The sequence below is a fragment of the Anabrus simplex genome, chromosome 1 (assembly GCF_040414725.1).
Source record: "Anabrus simplex isolate iqAnaSimp1 chromosome 1, ASM4041472v1, whole genome shotgun sequence".
Classification (NCBI taxonomy): domain Eukaryota; kingdom Metazoa; phylum Arthropoda; class Insecta; order Orthoptera; family Tettigoniidae; genus Anabrus; species Anabrus simplex.
In genome coordinates, this window is record NC_090265.1 from 1,157,640,351 (window position 1) to 1,157,663,620 (window position 23,270).

Here is a 23,270-nt window from a genome sequence, read left to right on the forward strand (position 1 = left end):
AGAGCAGTGGTGAGAGTACAGGAAGCTTGCAGTCAAGTAAGGATGAAATAAGTGTTTCTAATAAACACAGAACAACTATGAGTATGGACTCGTCCAGTAGCGTGCTTCCTGTTGAGTGTTGTTTTCACACAGACTGGTGAGACAGAGAGAGATTTGGCACAGTTTTACATTCGCAATTTGATATGATTTATTTATTTATCATCAACAGAGTCATTTACTCCTCCAATTACAGATGATATAATAAATTCAAATAATAATAATAATAATAATAATAATAATAATAATAATAATAATAATAATAATAATGTTATTGGCTTTATGTCTCACTAACTACTTCTACGGATTTTGGAGATGCTGAGGTACTGGAATTTAGTCCCGCAGGAGTTCTTTTACGTGCCAGTAAATATACCGACATGAGGCTGACGTATTTGAGGACCTCCAAATACCACCGGACTCAGCCAGGATCGAACCTGCCAAGTTGGGGTCAGAAGGCCAGCGCCTCAACCGTCTCAGTCACTCAGCCCGGCGATAACAATACCAACAACAATTACTACTACCACTACTAATAATAATAATAATAATAATAACAACAACCCAGTAGTATACATTATATACATATTTACAAAACACATATGGAAGAAGAGAACATGAAAACATTAAGGTACTTGTACATTTGAAATGACCAATAGATAAAAGAAGGAAATATAACTTTAGTTACCAAATACGCAGAAAAGAATACAAGGAACTCTCTGTCTATGAGGTATCCATAAGATGTCTACGAATTTCACTAGCTGATAAGTGGAATACATCCCCATCCCACTAATTTCATTCAGGGATCTTACGACCAGCATGGACCAAGAGTTCCTGTGTGATTCAGTTCTCCACCTTGGAAAGTGAAAGGTGAAAGCCAGTCGGGTGTTATGGGAAGGGACATGAATTGGTAGCAGCAGGAGTAAATTAGGACAATCAAGGAAATTGCCGGTACATTTCTGTATGAAACGTGCATTAACATACCTGCGCCTAGTTCTGAGCGGCTCTATACACATCTTTGTAGAAAACATAATCTATTGATGACAGCTTGATACCCAAACACTTTTTACTGATCCGTTTTGAGAATCTTATCTGGCCTCGCTCTACGGCATTAAATAAGTATTGCTGTGAAGGGACCCACACTTCAAAGCAGTTCTGTAGACTAGACCATATAAGCAGAAATACAGGGTTTTCAATGAGACAACAGATTTAAAACTCTTACCATTTCTTTTAAGGAAGCCTAACTTTTTAAACGCTTTGTTGATGATATTTAACACATGCTCACTTCAAGATAAACCATTTTGATTACTAAAAAAAGAACACCAAGATCAAGTCACTCAGAACTAGGGGCAGGTATGTTAATGCACCCTTTATATGATACTTGAATACATTAACTTGTGATTTTATCGTAAAGGATATTGCACTGCACTTTGAAATGTTTAGGGTTAAATGCCATTTTTTGCACTAATCACTAAAATTATTTATATCAGTCTTAACAATTCACAGTCACTCATCTTTTCAATTATTCTGTCGACTTTAAGATCGTGAGCATAGAGCAAGGGTTTTTTTTTTTTTTTTTTGCTTTACGTCGCACCGACACAGATAGGTCTTATGGTGACGAAGGGATAGGAAAGGCCTAGGAATGTGAAAGAAGTGGCCATGGCCTTAATTAAGGTACAGCCCCAGCATTTGCCTGGTGTGAAAATGGGAAACCACGGAGAACAATCTTCAGGGCTGCCGACAGTGCGATTTGAATCCACTATCTCCCGGATGTGAGCTCACAGTTGTGCGCCCCTAACCGCACGGCCAACTCACCTGGTAGAGAGAGACTGCAAGTATTTGCTCAAATGGATTTGTGATGGAAAATCATTAACAAATAGAAGGAAACGCAAAGGTCTCTAGTGACCTTGTGGAACTCCAGACATAGGCTGATAAGGACGAGAAATGAAACACTTGTATTTCACTGAATATCTCCTGTCGTGAAGACAGCCTTTAAACCATTCAGGTGAGCTTGCATGAATGCCGTATGCTGACAACTCAGTCAGAAGAGCATTATGCTGCAGAGTCTCAAAAGCTTTGGAAAGTCTGTGCACATGGCATCAACCTGCTTGCAATTGTCCAGTGTGCTAGATATGAAGTGGGAGTACACAGAAAGATTGGTGGTGGTTAAGAGTTTCTGGACAAAACCATGCTGATTAATATTGATTAAACCACTGACTGCACTGTACAATGCTTTGTACACAACTCTTTCCACTACTTCGGAGATAAGCGAAAGAAGAACTACCTGGTCTGTAATTGACAAATAAAGACCTGTCACCTTTCTTGAAAACTGGAATAACATATCCTTTCTTCCATTTGGATGGAGAATTGCCTGTAGAAAGAGACCAGTTGATTACCATGGCTAGTGGGGACGTCAGCCCCTCAGCACACTCCCAAAACACAATTCCTGGAATTTGGTCTGGACCACAGGACTTCTTCGTATCCATCAACTTCAAGATGTTGCAAACTTCCGATGCCGAAGTTACCACTGATGAAAAGTTAATTTCCCCGAACTGTTCAGAAAACATTGGGCGAATGAAATTTGTTGAAGGTGTCCACAAAATTATCTAGAATTACTTTCAGTGAGCTAATTTCCTTGTCTTCAGTAATAATTATAAGACGGTAGCCACCTATATTTTGATTTGTAATTAATAAATTTTCAAAATCTTTGTAGACGTCTGGTAATATCTTCCTCAACAAACAACGCATATTGCCTATACTTTCTCCACTGCATTTGTCTGTAATCCTATCTTAGTGCTGCAATTTGATGTCATTTGACGGAAGTGAAGATCTCACAGCTCTTTTCCTTTTTCTTTTCTTTGCGTGCATTTTGTCTGTAAGTTTGGAATTATACCAACAGGGAAGATGCCTAGTCTTCATTATACGGGAAGGTACGATGTCTTTAAGAGCACTGTGCAGTAAATTAAACACGTCAACTGCAGCATCAAGGGTTGAACAGGATTCAAGCAAGTTTCACGGACAGCTAGATAAGAGATTTCGTAGGTGAGGAATGTCTGATTTTGTCCATATGAATAATTATTTTGTAGTCTGTGGTAAACGAGGAACATGGGAAATATGAAGGCCGAGTTCAAGGGCAGAATGATCTGATGGTACTAACTGTTCTGTTGCTTCACGCAAGGTATTTTTAGTGAACTTTTCAGACACAAAACCAAGGTCCAGAAAGTTATTTCCTCATGCTGGAAAACCACATGCTTGGGGAAGGTTAAACTCATTGGTTAACTCTAAAAGAAAGCAGGCTTCCTTGTTAACATGGGTGAGGATAGGATTAACAGATCCCGAATCATCTGAGGCCCAGGTTAATCGGTTGGCAAAGTACACAACGTTCTCCTTAAACACAATGCACTCCGAATTGAAATGCATGTACGTGATAGAAACCCAAATCCTATGATTATCCATGCTTACTACAAAATTAGCACATGCTTATAAGGTCAAATAAATGTAGAAATTAATTAAATGGAGCCAGTTCTTGGTTATCAAGTCAACCTATCATCATCATCATCATCATCATCATCATTTCCCTTTATCCAGCTGTAGCCGGGTAGGGGCAAATACGGTTCCTCTCCACTTTCTTCGGTCTTTCCACCACTCCTCCTCCAACACTGTGTCCCAGTCCAGGTTTCTTTCTGTAATGCTGCGATGGATGGTATCCTATATTAGCACTAATAGGAATACACTACATTTCTGAAAGAATAACATTACCTTATTGACTGAAACAATCAAAACCCCTACAATGAAATGGTTAGAACTTTCTCCTCCTCCTCCCCTTCTTCTTAATTTTCACTTGTGTCTGAGTCCGAACCAATGTCCCTAGCGAGAAGGTTATCATTTCTCTACTAGCGCTTGAAATATGCTTTCATGATACATATAGTAGGCCTATGGTTAAATTAGGTTAGGTGACTCTGTTTGAATAAGAAAACTGAAACGTTCGCCACAAAATGTGATCGATCACCTTCGGTACGGTACAGTTTTCTCGAGCTCTCTCCGACATTCGAAAGCGAAGTCGGAGTCGATTAGTAATGCCCGTCAACTGTTGTTCTCTAAAATAAAATTCCAAATGAAAGAGGATAACATGTTTTTGTAATAAATGTATAAATAATGTAGCTAATAGCAGTTGTTAACTCTTTAGAGATTAAGGCTGAAGTAAACGATCGCTTAATTTTTAATGTTATATAGGCCTGCCAAAATTAAGTAAAAATATGGCAGATAACATCACTAATACAGAGAATAGTTTATATTTTCTCGCGTCTAGTTAAATTTCAGAAAGGCTGTTCCCATGTAAATTTGTAACAAGGAGATTATCATTTCTCTACGTGCACTTGAAATACATTTTCATGATACATATACAGTTAGGTTAGGTGACAATGTTTGAAAAAGAAAACTGGAACATTTGCCACCGAGCCCTCTGGAGTGGTACTAGAATTTTTTCAGAAATATATTAAACACACATTTTCAAATACTATTGGATTTCGCAAAATGACAAATGAGCGAGCCGTAGTGTGGATATCATCTGCAAAAACGCAAGTTTTGAACAAACTGATTGCTGTTTCATACTGATTTTAACGAGTATGGGGTTTTCCCTGACTTAAAAAAAATGGATATAATGACAATCTGTTATAGTAAGTAAATTTTTTGCTGTTATGAATTCTCGCTATAATGGACTTCTACTGTACACTCTTTCCACTGATATCTTCTGAAACAGCACTTCTACTTTTTATTTTATATATGAATATTTTCTGAAACAGTACAACTACTTTTTATTTTATATATGACAATTTACAGAGAGCAGATACTTATACTAAGCGCAACAAGAGCTTGCCGAAACTCCAACGTGCGCAGAGACCAATATCTGTTGGCGAAGTTTAAGCTCGTTGCGGGGCTCCTGTGTGCCGCCTGAATGCTGATTACCGGGCTCATTGTTACTCAACCGCTCACTGAGAGGCACAGTGTACAGCTCTTTATCAAGCGTGCACTGAAAAGAAGCAAGAAGCGTGTGCTTGTATTATTAATATTTTATTTATATTTCGTAGCTGAAAGTGAATTTGTTGTAGTATTATATTCAGTGTACGTAGCGATGCCCCCGTTTCATTCTAAATTAGGGAGTGCTAAAACTTTACACAGTCAAACTAGAGAAGTTATTTATAATGTGTATAAATTCATGAAAAACGAAACCCACCCCACTGGAAACTTATGTGCTATTCAAAAGAAAGTGGCCGAAGCTACGGGTGTGTCGGAAAGGTCCGTGCGGAATGTAATACGAGACGCAAAGAAGATCGAAAGGGGTGAAGTGGATTCGTTTTCAACGCCTGGAAAGAGAAGACCGAAGTCTGTCAAGAAGTGTGAATTAGACGATTTTGAGAAATGCGCGGTCAGGCGCACGATTCACAATTTTCACAATACCGAAGGCGAGAGACCAACGCTTGAAAAGATCCGTAAGAAACTGGTAGAGGATATACAGGGTAAAGGTTGCGTAAGAACACTAAGCAAGATAGTTCGAGGCCTAGGTTTTCGATGGAGAAAGACAGAAGACATGCGTAGAATACTTATGGAGAAGCCTGACATAAGGCTCCTACATGTGCAGTACATACAAAGCATAAAGCGGTACCGACAAGAGGGTAGGCCTATTGTTTACACTGATGAGACATATTTGCATAGTTCGCACACCAAGTCAAGTGCTTGGAGTGACGGTACTCTTCATGGACTGAAGTCACCTATCTCGAAAGGGCAACGATTAATAGTGGTACATGCCGGTTCAGATGCAGGTTTCATTCCAAATGCTTTGTTGGTTTTCAAATCCAACCAAACAACAGGGGATTATCACGATGAGATGAACTATAGAAACTACGAGAAATATCTGACAGAGAAATTAATTCCTAATTTGCCACCCAACTCTGTAGTCGTGACTGATAATGCCTCGTACCATAATGTCCAATGTGAGCGTGCACCCACATCATCATCCAGAAAAACAGTTATGCAGGATTGGTTGACTAATAAGGGTATTCCGTTTTCTACAGAGATGATAAAACCCCAACTGTACGCTTTGCTTAAATCCCATAAATCACGCTATAAGTCATATCAAATCGACAGACTACTTGCTACATATGGGCATATGATTTTGCGTCTCCAATCGAAATGATTTGGGCTCAAGTTAAAGATTATGTAGCACAAAAGAATGTTACTTTCAGACTCGATGATGCAAGAACACTGCTGATGGAAGGAATTGCGTCAATTGGGGCAGAAGAATGGTCGAGTCGATGTAGGCACGTAATCGACACTGAGAATAAGTACATTGCGAGCGATCACATAATGGATGAAGTATCAGACAGCATAATCATTAATCTGGAGGACGATAGTGACAGTGACGGAGAGAGTGTTAGTGATAGCGCGGATGACAGTGAAGGCGATATGAGCAGCTTTCAACCTTTTTCACAAGATGCGGACTAGAACAAGCCATTGGGTAAGTTAACTGCTATTTTATGATCACATAATTCTTAATCTCTTTGTTTGTTATTGTTATTTCATTAAATATTTTTGATTCTGCATGTACAACAATATCATTATGCTATAGGGTAATGTGTCCTGGCTCTGGTTATAATTACAATAAGGCATTACACATACGCGCTGATATTTCACTCAGTCCAGCTGGCCAGACCGCCAGCGCAGACGGTTCATTAACAACTGCTGGGAGTAAGGCGATTTAGCGAAGTGAGGGGGGCGTGCAGTGCTACTACCGAGCCCACCCGAACACTGCCGATGTTCTGCGCAGCTTTCTTTGGCAAGCTCTTGTTGCGGGACCTATACCAAAGTACAAAAGTAGTTGATTGCAGCAAAATTTTACGACCAATGCAATATTTTCCCTCTTCTATCATTCTGAATGTACACTGCCCACATTCTTACTTAGTAAGTTACTACTCTCCATCAGTTTCTTTAAACTGCCCCACACGTATACAGCTTTACTATAAAACTAATTTTTCTATATCGATATCATTCAACAAGAGTGCAGTAATGTAACTGCTATTTGATGATTCATTCATGATGCATGCATATCTTCCTTTTGTCTCACAAAATATCAGCCTATATTTCACTGAAATTAAAGTTTTCTAAAAACACTCTCATTAGAGAATTTACGTTTCCTGAACACTGTACATGGCAACTCAGCTAATAACATACCTGCCAACTTTACAAAATCAAAAATCAGGAGATTTTGATAAGAAAATCAGGAGATACAATTGGTTAAATCTGCTTATTCAACATGTCTTGCACAATACAGGAGTACTATGGTGTATATTATAACACTTATTGTCTCAAAACCAGACGAGGCTAACAGACTAAAAATTGCAAATCACTATTCCTTCACAGGAAGTACAAGGTATGTGAGCGAGAAGACTGATCTCTGAGAAACCTTCCAAAAATAGTATGAACTCATGCTTTACATGTGTGAAATCAGCCATGCACTTGGATGCCATTACTTAGCAAATGCATGGATTAATATATTGTATTACGCACCCGCATGATTTATTATAAAATAATAAACTAAAATCTGCCAGAATTGTCTCCTTAAAATCTCTAGAAAAGTCACTAGTCATTATCTTTCAAATTCTGTCACTAACTTACTAAAAAAGACTCCAAATATAGCGACTAGACTCTAGAATCGACTAGACTGATGTGAATGAACACTAAGATAGCACGTGAGAACAAGAGATCGACAATCGATATACGCGCCGCAATATACAGGTTTTAATAAACATCGTACATCTGCGTACATTTCACGTATTAATAAACTTCGATATTTCATTTGAAAGTGGCCAATAAGCGAAGAACTTCTGGGCACTGGCATACAAAGCTGAATTGGCGGGATTAGAAAACAAATGCTTGAAGTTCACCAAATAAGCTAAAATTGAGAGAAATAATAGAATAATCTCACGCCTAAATCGGGAAAGCTGTCAGGTATGTAATAATGATTTCTTACCGAGAGTGATAGCTTCATAACAGTATGTAACAAAATTTGATGAAGTTTTTGTTTATTTCATTTTTTGTGCATTTATTGCTTAATTTGGTGATGCTGATTATGAATATATAAGTAGTTTTTCTTAAGTGTCAGGACTCTGAAAGCCATTTTTGATATTCTAACGTGCCAATCCAACTGATGAGCCCAAATGGCACGTCTGGGCGAAACTCTGCAAAATGCACACGGCCTAACCACCCAAAAGCTGGTTCTATTCATGTGATTGTTTGATCTGCGGCCGTGAAAGCCATTTTTGATATTCTAACTCCATGGGGAGTAATATTTTTTGGAAACGGAGAATTCATTTCTCCTTTAGCGGGTTAGCAATCTCTATTTGCTAACACGGCAGGACCATGCGCTTGGTCTGCCACTGCTAAGCAGAGTCCTGGAGGGGCATGCCAATCCAGCTGATGAGCCCAAATGGCACGTCTGGGCGAAACTCTGCAAAATGCACACGGCCTAACCACCCAAAAGCTGGTTCTATTCATGTGATTGTAAGATCTGCGGCCGTGAAAACCATTTTTGAGTTATTTTCTTGTTGGCCATTCTTTCCTGGTGTAATGCTGATCATCCCCTCTGCTGTCCCACAGGCAGAGGAAGCAAGAATATTTGGTGTAGCCACCTTGAAGCCCCAGAAGAAATCCCAAAATCTTAAAATCACCACAAACATCCCATTTGTAACATCCATAATTTAGTTTTTCCAAGAGCAGCTTCATATTTTCATAAGTCTCCTTAAGTTGTGCTGAATGAGCTACTGGATGGAAGGAAACTTGTTCCCATTGTGCAGTAGGACAGCTGTGAGACTTCTACTTGAATAATCTATAAATAGATGCCATTGATCCGGTTCATGAAGAATCGAAATGTGTTCAAACAGACCATTAACAAAGAGTTCCGTACATTTGGTAGAAGCATGCAAAATCCTCATGCCTTAGCCTACATTTTGTTATTTTTTGGATTTATCGAGCAAGTTATATTGCTTCAGATGGGATGCAAGGAGTTCAGCCTTTGATTTAGTTAGTTGCAACTCTCTAACAAGGTCATCCAATTTCAGCTGAGTAAAGAGCTGTGGTTCCAAATTGCTGTCTTCAATAAAACTGAAATCACTGTCATCATTTGAATTTGTCTCTATGTACTTTTCATGTGTATTCTACTTTGGTGGTGATGGAATTGGCAGCTCTTCACTATGTGGTACTGGAGCAATAGATGAATGTATGCTAGGATATGGAATATTTTTCCTGCTCTTTGTACTTTCGTAATGTGTAATATCCACCATACAACAATAACAATTGTTGTCATGGTTTGTAGGCTTTTGCTATATTCGGAGAATTGCAAATAGCATACATTTTCTTGTTCCACGTACCCAACCCTCTAAAATAGACCAACAGCTGCCACAAGTGACATGGGGAGCCCATGAAACATGTTGGTCTTGAACATGCACACTGAAATAAGCGTGGTACGCCTCACAGAACTTCGTACCGGGCCCAATTTTATGTTTCACTTGTTTAGATCCAATGCAATGTCCACAAACATAACGAAACGCATCTACTGGCAATTTACAACATCTGGATGTTGACATTGTTTGTTAAAAGACAACAATTCAACGTTACTTATAACCACATAACTGGATCTACATTCACAAACAACAGGAAGACATTTTGTGAAAAATATTAATATACATCGATACATACAGTTGGCTTTTTATAAAAGTCGATATATTGAACCTTTCCAGATGTATACCAATACTGATGGAACATCACATTAAAGCGATCTAGTGGCGATCACCTTGAAGAACTATGACTGCCAGAAAAAGTGGTAAATTCACTATTTTTCACAAACCGTTAAAATATCAAAAAGTATCAACATTTGAAAAAAACAAAAAACAATGGCATATCCGTATACAGCATGTTGGTTTTATACAATAAACAATTTTTCGTTAAATAGTGAACAGCTTAATGGACAAATACTCACCTATTACTGGAGTTGTTTGTGCTGGGTGGTGCAGGTGGTGGTTGGGAAGGCCTCACAGATGATGCCCTTGACCCACGACTAGGAGTTACGTTATTGGGTGTAGGGTAGTTCTCACTGGGCACGGGTTGACCTTGTGCGTAATGTTGTTGGTAGATACTCTCATCGTAGCCCATTGGGTAATTGGCCTTGTAGTGCGTCTCTGTTGGGCTCTGCGCCTGGTTGTGCCGAGGACTGTACATGCCCGAGTTGCTGCTACTGTATATTACTGAGTTAACTTCTTCAGGATAGCTGCGACGCAGCTCGATACTGTTCGGGCGTGGAGGACGTGGCTCACCCATGGTCATCCCCATCGTGAGCAAAGCTTCATCTGGATGTTGCACGGGCTGATATAACAATAATTATACAAGAATGATATAAGGTTTCTTTCTGCATCATACTGACACAAGTGGGTCTTAAAGTGATGATGGGATAGGAAAGGGCAAGAATGGGAAGGAAACAACTGTGGCCTTAATTAAGGTAACAGACCCAACATTTGCCTGGTGAGAAAATGGGAAACCATGGAAAACCATTTTCAGGACAGCCGACAGTGGGATTTGAACCCACTATCTCCCGAAAGCAAGCTGATAGCTACGTGATCCAAACAGCGCAGCCACTTGCTCAGTAAGAATGGTATGATAATCCATAAGAATAATACAAATAATTCTACAGTGTGAAAGATGGAAATCAAGAGGACAACCTAGGGCAAATATACATTAAGGGGAAGAGGAATCAGGAATTGGAATAATTTACTGAGGGAGATACATTTCTACATGGATATCTTTCAACATTAACTGCTATCGGATGATTTGTTCATGATGCACTCATGGATTTCCTTTGTATTACAAAATATCAGCTTTTTTTAACACTCCCGTTATTATATTGATGTTTCCTGAACAATGTCTGCAGCAACTCAGCTAATAATGATTTCTTACCAAGAATAGGTTAATGGACAAATTCCCAACTTGCTTTGAGATCATTTAACTACATAAGCAACTGACAGGAAATCTCCCACCTGGGCCTAAATACAGATCAGTGGTGACAGAGATGGAGAAAACTCTGCCCTCATGAACTGGCAACTAACCACATGGACTGTTACTTCAAGCAAGTCTATTGAAGTAGAATTTATGATGCATTTTGACTGTACAGAAGCTAACAGTCTGGAAGGAAATGGGAAAAGTTCTGATGACAAAACAGAATGTCAGTATTAGCGACGATAAATATTAGTAATTCTCTTGTTAACCTGTCCAGTTTTCCTTTAAAAGGTTATACAACATTTATTATGAACACACACTGAATGAAAGGACCAAACTACAATATTACAATTTAGTTAAATGGTACACTACTTTTTATAGTAGTTGTATTATTCTCTTACATTCTCAACATACTGCACTTTCATCAAACTCCCCAGAAATTATAAAAAAATCATTATACTGAAAGTGTCTAATACTGATCAAGGGCAAATTCCGAATTCCAGAAAAAACGTGAGGATAAACTGCCAGGCTTCCAGGGTTCAGAGATTTACAGTAAATTCATACAGAATAGTTTCTTAAAGTGAAAATGTTAATGCCTTATAGTTACTATACATCAGATAAGCTGTACTTAATTTCATAGCATTGAGGAGAAAATATGTCAAATCTAAAAATAACATAAATGAAGAGAAAAAGAAATCATTCTGATTTATAATCACCTGTGGTGTCCGATAATGTACATTCTGGGGCATGATGTACTCTCCATGACCAACAGCCAGCTGCCTTTGCCTCTCCCTCGTGTTGTGCGGTTGACGGACTCTCTTCTTGTGACGACCCCCACTTCCCTCGTTTCGTGGGCGGTGAGGCTGGAGCAGAGCACAAAATCGTAATTTTCAATGGGTACTTTATATAATGCAGAGGTTACTTCAAAAACTAAACAAGCCTACAAATAAGAACAGCACTACCGCAGTGGTTAGTAAGAGGGAGAAAAGCAACATGCTTCATTAGTAACTAGACAATATATATATCAGAGACTATCTTGCTATAGAAAGTCTACAATGAATCCTTACTATAGTCAATAACTTTTGTCTCATTAACAGTAGAAACATATGTTCAGTAATTGTCAATTAGTATACTATCTTGAATAAAGCACAAAGGACTAAGTGAGAAATCAAAACCACCCAATTAAAACAGCCTATTATTGTAAAAATGACACAAAAAATGCCAATTTTATTACAAATAATAAACCAATATAATTTTACAGGGCATAAATTGTTCCCTTAAAAAAAAACATACATCTAATTAATTTATTAGTTCTTGTCTTATTTCATTTAAAATGTTTAGAAAGAAAGCTCTACTCCCCTTCTGTTCACTATCCTGTCTGCTTTCTGGGTCAAGCCTTTACATTACTAATTCAATATCGGAATTCCCTTCAGTCTATTATATGGCTCCAATAATCTAAACCATGTGCCGTTATTTCTGAGCTAAGAGAACACAAAAATTCTTCACAATCATAGATAAATATGAATGATTTTGTCAGGTCAGGATCATCCTGCTACCTTATGTGACAGACTGTACTACCTGCAACTATTTGGCCAAGGTCAAGTGGCCATTATTAAACTTGACAGCCAAAGGGGGGACCAATGGCTATGGGCAAAGGAGTCCCTTTGGAGGCCAGCTGAAGCCTCTGTGTAGAAAATGACATATAAATTCACGAGAAAGGAGAACGTGGGCAACAGTTTACGTAATGGAAAAGGACACCAGTCCCAACAGCAGATGAAACAGAAGGACTTTCTCCTGTCAGCAACATCTGTACTTCAGTGAAGCAGTTGCAAAAGACATCTGTACTCCTGAGGAGCTTCCTAAAGTTACACCACAATAATAACCTAAATATGAATACGGTACTTTTCAACTTGCCTCACGAAAGGTTAGAGCGTATGCTGCAAGCAATGCGCAGTTTCTTGAGTGCTGGGGGAACTGTGAAAAATGGGTGACCAGTGGCCAACATCATAAAGGTAGGCATAAACAACCTTATAATCCTGATAGGAAAGGCAGTAGTGGTGGATTTTGTGGAGAAAGAGGGTATAGGAATGATGGAGTTAAGCAAAGTTAATGAAAGGAGAAAGGAAAGAAGAGAATGGGGAAAGGATATGCACTATACTGGAGTGGTCGCCGAGAGGCAAAAAAATGGAGTGGGCCTGATAATTTCAAACCAGCTGGAGGAGTATGTGGATATGGTAAAGTAAATCAGCGACATGTCTTTGCTAGTGAGACCTGGTGTTTATACTAATCAGCGACATGCCTTTGCTAGTGAGACCTGGTGTTTATACTACACTATGTCTTTTAGTACGGGCTAGATTAAATTTGTTACATAAGGTCGGTTGGTGCATGCATTTCAGTGGGTTTGGCAGACTGATATGCAACAACAACTTCTGGCTCGGTGAGGAAAGCAACAGGAAACTATCTCACTCCTCATTTTACTAATATGCCTCTTCAGTGACACCTAGGCCATCCATGACAGCTGATGGCAGAGTTGTTGAGGATAAAATCAGCAACAGGATAATGAAAACTAGAATGAGAACGAAGAACCAAGCAAAGAACTACATACAAGTGTATGCTCCATAGACAGGGAACAAAGAGGACGATATCGAAGAATTCCTGGAGAAACTAGAAAAGGAGATAAGTGATGTGGAAGTGATTATAATGGGAGGCTTAAATGTACAGGAAGGAAATGAAAGACAAGGAAAGAAAGAAGTAACTGGACCATATGAATATGTGAAAAGGAATGAAGGACAGAAACTAGTTTACTTTTGTGAGAGGAATGGAAGAATGGTGGGCACATGTGGTCTTGGAAGAAAAACAGTAGAAAATTGACAAGATATAATAAATAATACATAAATATTTTTTTTTTTTGCTAGGGGCTTTACGTCGCGCTGACACAGATAGATCTTATGGCGACGATGGGATAGGAAAGGCCTAGGAGTTGGAAGGAAGCGGCCATGGCCTTAATTAAGGTACAGCCCCAGCATTTGCCTGGTGTGAAAATGGGAAACCACGGAAAACCATTTTCAGGGCTGCCGACAGTGGGATTCGAACCTATTATCTCCCGGATGCAAGCTCACAGCCGCGCGCCTCTATGCGCACGGCCAACTCGCCCGGTCATAAATAATCTAGGCCAGGGCCAATTATATTGATCAGCATTATATGTTTCATGCAATCTGTTTGCTGTGAAGATCCCAACTTATTTTCAGGTAGATTTGTAGTATTAAATATCCTTCACATGACACTTGAAGTTTATAGAACTGCAGCAACACTCATGAGGTCAAGAGTTTCCTGAGAAAACAAAATTTCCCATCCTTCATAGATTTTAGGTGGCTACACGTTTTTCATCACCATGGTGACGGAGAGCCTGGGATTTGCTCAGCCCTGTAATAAGGCGTTACTATATTGAATTGTTGCACACTGGATGGCAGCCTTCTAACATGGACGCGTAGCAACTGAGGATCGGGTGCGCAGTGGATGTCATGTGTCCATCCATACAGTTGTGTCTGTGGTCGTGATCAAACAGTGCTCAACAGAAGAATGTTGTTTGTATAGGAATTAATGGTACGTACAAACATGTCTGGATTGACAGCATTCTGCATTTTAGAACAGGACCGGCAGGTGCGAAGTGTTTGATGTAGGTGCTACATCAGTTACGAGGTGCAGAAGTGGACACAGTATGGGACTTGCTGTATCCACCTGGAGCGATTTCAGTGTGAAGGAAATGACATGTTCACTCACATTACTGCAACTGATGAAACCTGGGTGAGCATAGCCTCCTGATACAGCAGGACATTACGGACGCACATCCGTTCTTTCTCGTTGCCAAACCCAGCGGTGCAGCTCGCGTGATTCAGGACCTCAGCCGTTGGACCCCATACTATCAGACCCCGAAGTTCTCTCTAGCAGGACCCGCCAAGGCTCTTTCCCGGATACCTCCGTTCAGCCAGATGATCAAGATTGATCTTCGTTCCGGATTCTACCACATACCTATTAAGGCATCGGACAGAAGATTCTACGGCATGTACTATCGAGGAAGGACTTATGGTTTCACTCGTTTACCGATGGGGCACCCATTGGCTCCCTCCATTATGCAACGGTGGGCCATTGCCGTCACTAATATATTAGAGGAACAATTCGGGGTCAAATCCATGTGCTACTTGGATGATTGGCTCATCTACCATCAGGAGATACCGGTGGATGACATTATTCTTTACTTGGAACTCGTGATGGGCATCACGATTAACCGTGACAAATCAGTGCTACAGCCTACAACGCAATTAGTGTATCTTGGCGAGAATATTGACACCAATAGGCAACGCTTTCGCTTACACCAGACGTCATCACCAGAGTGCAGACCTATTTGCAAGTGTTACCATGAGTAGTGCCAGACGACCTAGCAAGGATAGCAGGCTACTTCGCCTGGATCCTTTACGTTATGCAGTGGCCGATGTTTATAGTGCGACATGTGCTTAGCCGGGAGGCATATTGGCCATGACAAGTGTTAAACCAAACTACTCTCCAGACAGTGCGCAGTGTCTCCACCCAAGGAATAACCATCTCAGTGTATACTGATGCTACGCCTCAGAGCATAGCTTACTGCTCACCTGAGCTAAACATCGCCTGGGCACAGGCATTCAGGACACCAACACGTATTAACGCTGCAGAAGTGGCTGACGCGTTATACGGAGCCACTAAGGTGTTAGATGTAATTATTGAACGTAACCTGCTTTGTAACCAACTGCTTGTATATATTGATTCTACTGTAACTTACTATACCCTTAAGACTGGCCGAGGGCCTCTTTTGTACTCATACACTGCTATATTGCCTCTGTACGTAAGACTGGTAAATAAAACAGCACGGAGAGGCATTTGCCTCTCGTTGCTGTGGGTCCCTTCGGCTGTGAACCTGGCTGACGCTCCCTCTCGGGCAGTGCTTTCCTCCTTACACGCGCTTGCCTGAAGTCTATAAAAGGCAGCGCGCCCGAGAGGAGAGCGTCAGTTTGGTCGTAGCCGTGGGCACCGACAATCACAACAACACTGGAATATGTGCAGACCAACTCACCGGCGAAGGAGGGCGGATATCCAGGCCTATGGCCATGGGCTGTTGAAGCAGAGCGGTCTTACACGCCCTTCAACCGGGATCACCACCTGCTCTCGACATAGCTTACCTTCTACCTTGAAAGAGCTATGGACTTCGTTCAATCCTGGAGATGACGACACTCCAGCAGATTACATCGACCACCTGCCGCAGCCGCCAGTCGTACGTGACGACTGGGATATCCTACGGGACTCAGCCCTGTGGGATATAGCAGATTTTGGTGATCCCTCCTCCTCGACGACAGAGGAGGATCAGAACGACGCAGAACCGGAGTACGCCGACGATCAACATGAAGTGTTCGACGACCCCATCTTTATAATACCAATATAAATGGTCCGTTATTGGACATTATAAATTTTCCAGCTAACTCATTCCTGGTTGCCAGTGTTTCGCCCCCGTGTGCTAGGCTGGGCTCATCAGTTGGTACCTAGCACACCTACCAAGACACTGGATAGTGCATACTGTGGAGGCCACTGCGTAGGCTAATTGTAGCCACCGGCAGTACCAATGCACTATGAGAGACATTGTCTCATTATCAAAAATTGATGCCTGCTTGGCATCACCCCAGCTTTTGGCGACCAGTACGTCTCCTGCCACCCCCAGAAGGACAACCGATACCTCCTCTACCAGACTTCACGGCTACAAGAAGAAAACCTACGACTTATGTCTCCATACGAACCTAAAGTGAAGCATCAGTAAGCTGAAAGGTGTCAACCGACATCACGAGACAAGGTGCGAGGGAATCCATCACCCACGAAGGTTATGCTAATTCTGGTGTATGACAGCAAAGGTGCTAAGTGTTGTCCTGTTCGTGAGGGCCATACCACCAATGCCCAGTTTTACTGGATATTTCATCAGGGTCATCTGCATTGTGCACTTCAGTGGATATGTGCAGCAATGCTGGACAATGCCATACTCCTCTAATAATGCTATAGAACTCTTCAGCTCTCATTACGGAATTTGTACAAAGGCGGGAAGTTTTAGAACACCCTCCCTATTCACCAGATCTCTGTCCATATGACTTTGATCTCATTCCAAAACTAAAGAAGTCATTGCGTGGGATGCACTTTTCAGACCACTGTAACAGCAACAGGTGATTACACACTGACACTAGTGATGGGATAATCAAATACTTTTAATAATCAAATAACCTCCATCTGATTATTTAAGTTAGCAAATAAAAGAATCAAATAAGTTTCAAATATCATTCAGTTGCATCGCATACAATTATCGAATACGTCATGAATAAAGTTTTCGGTTTAAGTGTATCAGATGGATAATCGACTGAATTAAGTGAATAGATGAACCCTTCTGAAAGATGCCTCTTTTTCAAATAAAACTTCAAATGTTGACAGTAAATGACTGAATGAACTGTCTTTTAATCTTTAATATCTGTAAAATCAAGTGACTTATTTAAGTAAATGCCATCTTCTGACCACATAATGGAAGTAAGCCCCAGTACTACCAACTGACAATTTCTTTTAACTAGCAGCAGGCAATATGCCTACTTTAATTTTATGTCAAAGGGAAAAAATAAATTATATTCATTTTAAGATCACAGCAAAGTATTTTGATAATAATAATAATAATAATAATAATAATAATAATAATAATAATAATAATAATAATAATAATAATTCAGATCAGATGTGATCTATTGATCAACGGACTGATTAATTGTTTGTTTGATCAAGTGAGCCAGTGAGCGAGGGTTGCAACCACAGGGCCAGGCATTCCTTCCACTCACTTCTGCCAGGCTCCTTACTTCCATCTATCTTAAATGACCTTCCTTAGTCAACTCTTGTTCTTTTCTGATCCCAATCATTAAAAAATTTCTGAGGCCAAGTGAGTCTTTCATTTTCATGTCCTTCATGGCCCTCATCTTTCTTTGGCCAATACGTTTATTTTTTGAAGCGTCCAACACCTTCCATTTTACGTGTGCAGTTCTTAATCATACACTCCACCTTTACAATACAAAACTGCCTATCTTTATTAACCAAGGCAAAGCAAAGTCATCTCCATACAGATCATGAAGGCCCTTGGAGGGGTGGAAGGTAAAGGCTTCCACTATCCATAACCTTGGCACTTGATGGGGTAGAGTGGTTAGTTCTATGCCCGGCCAGCTTTGCCCCCAGGAATTAACCTGGTACTCATTTTTGGTGTAGGCTGAGTGAACCTCAGGGCCATGTGCACCTCCGAAAGTGGAAATCTCGTTTCTTAACGGGGATTCGAACCCATGTCCTTCCGGGCGAACCGAGCACATTCTTACTGCCTCGGCAGGCAGCCCCTGTCTTTATTAAGACAATATCAAAATTCGATACATGTTTCATCCTTTATCAGAGCATCTTCAGTCGAAAAATAAATGTACAGACCTTAGGATTGTAACAAGGATACTGAACATATTAAGTATAAAAATTAAATGATGATTGCATCCATCTAAAATGAGACATAACTTTTTAAATGTAAAAAATATAATTTACACATGCTGGGCTTTATTTTGTGATAGAACTAACCATTTGTCATTCTGAATGCTAAACATCAGTAACTAAAATAAAAGTTATGGGGGAAAAAAAAGAATGAACAAGGCTGTGTCGAGCTCACAGCAGCAACTTTTGACATAAAATATGTACTATAGTACATAACAGATATTGTCGATGTAAAGAACTGTACATAGCCGGTATGGGTTTGAATACTAAATCAATTTATTCATCTTCTTCAAGACCATGAGTTCCAAATCATTTTCCACCACTGGGTCAGTAGATATGCTCAACTGAGGCTCCATCAACACAGAACTTACCCCACGACACTTGGCCGACTTAACTTTGCGACCATCTTGATAAGCCATGTGATGCTTGACATTGGTGATTTTGGACTTTTTGGAATTCTGAGAAGCCACCCTATTATCTGTAATTCATCTCCAATGATTCTGAAGCCAATTACTATCTATATGTAGTGGTATTTTACAAAATACATTCTTCTCATTTCTTTGCACTATTATTTTCTCAAATGGGCACAACTTATTTATTTTTGTCATACGCATGTAGAACTTACCGCTACAAATTGAACGACACCTCATATGACGCGCTTCCACGTCAAGGTCCAGAACTACACTAACTGTTAGCCATGCAGCGCAGAGATTGTAATACTTGAAGATGACAGCACTATTGCATCATCCGATGACATTACACCGGGGTCCATTACTAGATAAAATGGTTTTCCCTCTTTAAAATGAGATAATGAACACTGCCATTGCACATTGTGTTTAGAAATTTTTTTGATTTTAAAATTTCCCAACTATGGTTCCAAAACTATAGATGTATTCTGCAACAAAAATCATTCAGAAATTTCCAAGGTATCATGTTTTGTCTCCCTTAGTGGTGATAGCCACTTAATGCCTCTATGCTAAAACAAATAACTCAAATGAAGTAATGGAAACTTTGGTGTCATTCCATTTTCATTAGGAATAGAATGTCAGTGCTTTTTTTTAGACTGGCATTCTGTGAAGTAACTGTAGTTTTACTGATTAACTGTTAAAAAACCAAATTATGATTGTAGTTAGGTAAAATATTTTCCAGCATACTGTCATTCCACCAATACAGTTCCAACTATAATGATTAGTTGTGATGACATTATGCTCACTTCTATATCAAACATTCAAACATACTGCAATGCCGAGAATTTACTGGAAGTGTTCTTCATAATACATTATATTATAGACAACCGACAACAGTACCAAGTACAATACATTGTTATCAAAGAATCGCAGTACTACTTTCATTCATGTACCTGTACAATGCAACGCATAAGGATGGAGCTACCTCAGTGGTACTGGATTTCCAACTAACATTTTAAGAATTTAGCATGCGATTTTGTTTTGATTTTAATGAAACAAGTTCATTCTTAATATTAACATGTATATAAGCTCAAATATTCATTCACAGATCTGAAGCACTTCTGATTCATGAGCAGTTATTAAATTCGTGGGAATGACCAACGAACCTCGAATATTAAGTAGGTCTTGAAATCCCAATAGAATGTATATATAACATTAATAATGTACATATTGAGCGAGTTAAAACCATGTATTTGCTAGGAGTAACTATTTCTGATCAACAAAATGGAACGCACAAACAGAGGAAGTGAGATGGAAACCTACAGCTCCGTCTGCAGGGACAAAGAGGTGTGTCTTATACCCCGGTTGTGCTATCTGAGTCCTTCAAACTAGGTTTCTTTGCTCATTCAGTGCGGCTTTAGAACGACCTCCCCACCACATTAAATATAAAATGTAAATATACCGTAGTTAAATGTTATGTTAAGAAGCACGCGTGGTGAGAAAATGTATCTGAATATGTGGAAGAATGACCCAGTAAGTAAAAAAGGTTGAGTAAATGAGAAATATGTATACATTATACTTTGTTGCTTTACTTGTAAATAGTGTATATGACTATTTTAGTTTAGGATTTAGGTAATTATTTCAAAAGGTCAGGGGGCACTACGTGTAGGAGGCCTGTCCTTTTCCCCTGCCCTTCCATAGATACTATAAACGTTTATGGTAAATAAATAATGAATGAATAAATGAATGAATTAATGAATGATCATGCTTCTTGACTGCTAGGAAGTTCTGAGGTTCTACAGTTAACCACAACCTTCCAAGTAAAGGAATGGAAACAATACTTCTACAATCTAGAAGTCTTCGCTATTATGTTTCTGTGCTTCAAAAAAGAATATAGTCTACTTGCAATAGTCCTGGTCAACAAGAGCACTCTAGCTGTTTTGATTACATTGTATTTAATCAAATACAATCAATCACACAACATGTATATAATAGTTTAAGAACTAAAGTCTTGATTTCATTACCATTTCTATCTGTATGGAAGTACCTATATGATTAATGTCATTTTGCATTGTTAAACTTCTTGGGACAATGGCAAAAGGAATACAAAATTGTGTTCACTAACAGCATGTGACAAAGCAAACACTGGCTTGAAGTATGAAGAAGGCAGCATCATTTCAGATCATTTTTCTTTTAATTTTAATTTTATACTTGGTGCAAGAAAAGCAGGGACGAGTTAATGGATGAACTCACGCAGGGTGTAAAAACACCTGTACCCAATGTCTTCATTACAAACACAGCGGCAGTACAGACTCATTTAAGCCTTGCATGTTTATACAACCTCCTTTACACTAATCGATGATAAAGAAGTGATTAAAGACAGCACCTATTAATTCTGAAGTCAATGAATCAAAATAAGTTATAAGCTATTTAAGTATAAAACTAATAAAAACATAATTATCCACAAAATATTCAAATTATGACTTAGAAGAAATGATAAAGCTTTCTTCATTTTCCATGTCTCTTAATTGGTAGAAATACTCTCTGGACAAGAATGAGCGTTGGTATACAGTGCAAGCCTCTACCTAGTTGCTGGTTATTTCTTGCGCTATGTCTGGGCAAGTGAATGATGTAATAGATGCCTGACCCATATTGCTTACGCAGTGATTCCATGGTCTCAGCTAATCTGTGATAAGCTTTTGTATAACGTACAGCACTACTGCTTCGTTTATAGCAGTAATTCATAGGTTCAGTGCTTTTCAGGGCTTCTGAATTGGGTGTTGAACAGTGTATTTTTGTGTGCAGTAGGTTTTTCAAGTTTGAATCTGCTGGGAGAGTGAAAAAAATAATTCTACGAACAATTTCCTGGAACATGAGTGCCAACGCAATACAGAATTAAGAAAATTGTAAATAAATTCAAAACTGTGGATTCAGTGGTAAAAAAATAATTAAATAACCATCTGTCTTTACTGATGAAATAATTCTAGATATTTGTGAAAGACTTGAGTGATCCCACCCAATAATCTTTAAGGGCTCAGCAAAATCAGGTTCCATGTTCTCCTGTATGGCAGGCAGCAGCAAAACAGAAATTTAGGTAAGCCTTATAAAGTCAGTGAAGAGCAAAGATCCACCTCAACAGATTCAGCTGCAAGAGAAGATTATTCCAAATGGTTTCTTCAGTCCTTCAAAAGCGGTGAATTAGATTCTAAATTAATGCTGTTTTATGATGAGGCATGGTTTTATTTGCATAGACATGTAGACAAAATAAACAGAATTGATCACGTGAAAATAATCCATGAAACTCCACTTCATGACTTTAAAACAAAAGTTTGGTGTGCTGTTAGTGCTAAAAAAATTATAGGACCAATTTTTGTAATGATATCATTAATTCTGTCTGATACATAGAATTAATACTAAACAGGAAAGGCTGCTCAGATTATTCCCAGCAAGGCAGGGCTACAGCACATACCAATCTTAATTCAATGAATGCAGTGCATGATGTTTTTGGGAACAGAATAATTAGTGCAGGTTTATGGCCAGTTCGCTCTCCCGATTTAATGCCTTGCAACTTTTATTTATGGGGTAGTTTGCAAGATAGCATGTATAGAAGTACCTCTGCACCATACAGCAACTGAAATATGCAACCGACACTGAAATTTTAAAAATTCATGAGGTTGAATTACAGTAATGGGGTAAGTTTAATAGCTGGGTTTTCTACGAGAATAGTGGAACAGTGTGACAGTGACCATGCTCTCATTTATCAACACATGGTGTGCAAGAAGGATGGCAACCCTTGTAGGACTTGCCCTGTAGTTATTTAGGATATCTGAATGCTAAAGTGAGGAAGTAATAATATGAATCTGATCATGATAGGAAAAGAAAATATAGTTAATGTATTCAGTTTGATGACTAGGGCCCGGAAGTTCATGCATTTGCAATTTTTTTGTACAGTTTGAATATGTATCCTTATACATAATGTGTACAAAATATGGAATTTTCAGTTATTTGAAAATTATTTTATGGTGCATTTAATGGCATATTTTTGTGATTTTTATACATGCAAAATATTTTCAATACCTGAATGCCTACATGGCATGTTTTAATAATTTTGTTGGTTTCCCTTGTTTTTGTTTTTTTTCATCAGGATGGTACTGTTGGTGGTAAAATTGTAGGTAATTCATCACAAACAGAGAAGAGTTGCTGTTGCCATAAGTTGTGTCATGGTAA

The 23,270-nt window shown here is 39.2% G+C and overlaps 1 protein-coding gene across 3 annotated transcripts in view; it reads right to left on the reverse strand.

Annotated features, from left to right (window-relative positions):
* Positions 1-23,270, reverse strand: part of SCAR (wiskott-Aldrich syndrome protein family member 3 SCAR) — a 360,993-nt gene that overhangs the window by 39,652 nt on the left and 298,071 nt on the right. For all 3 annotated transcript variants that reach the window (XR_011017601.1, XM_067137453.2, XM_068225425.1), the window contains 2 exons: positions 11,787-11,933; positions 10,061-10,443 (listed from right to left, as the gene is read on the reverse strand). Coding sequence is in view for 2 of the 3 variants with exons in the window: in XM_067137453.2 (XP_066993554.1) it covers positions 10,061-10,443; positions 11,787-11,933 (530 nt within the window). In the remaining variant the exon portion in view is untranslated. The remainder of the gene's footprint in view (positions 1-10,060; positions 10,444-11,786; positions 11,934-23,270) is intronic.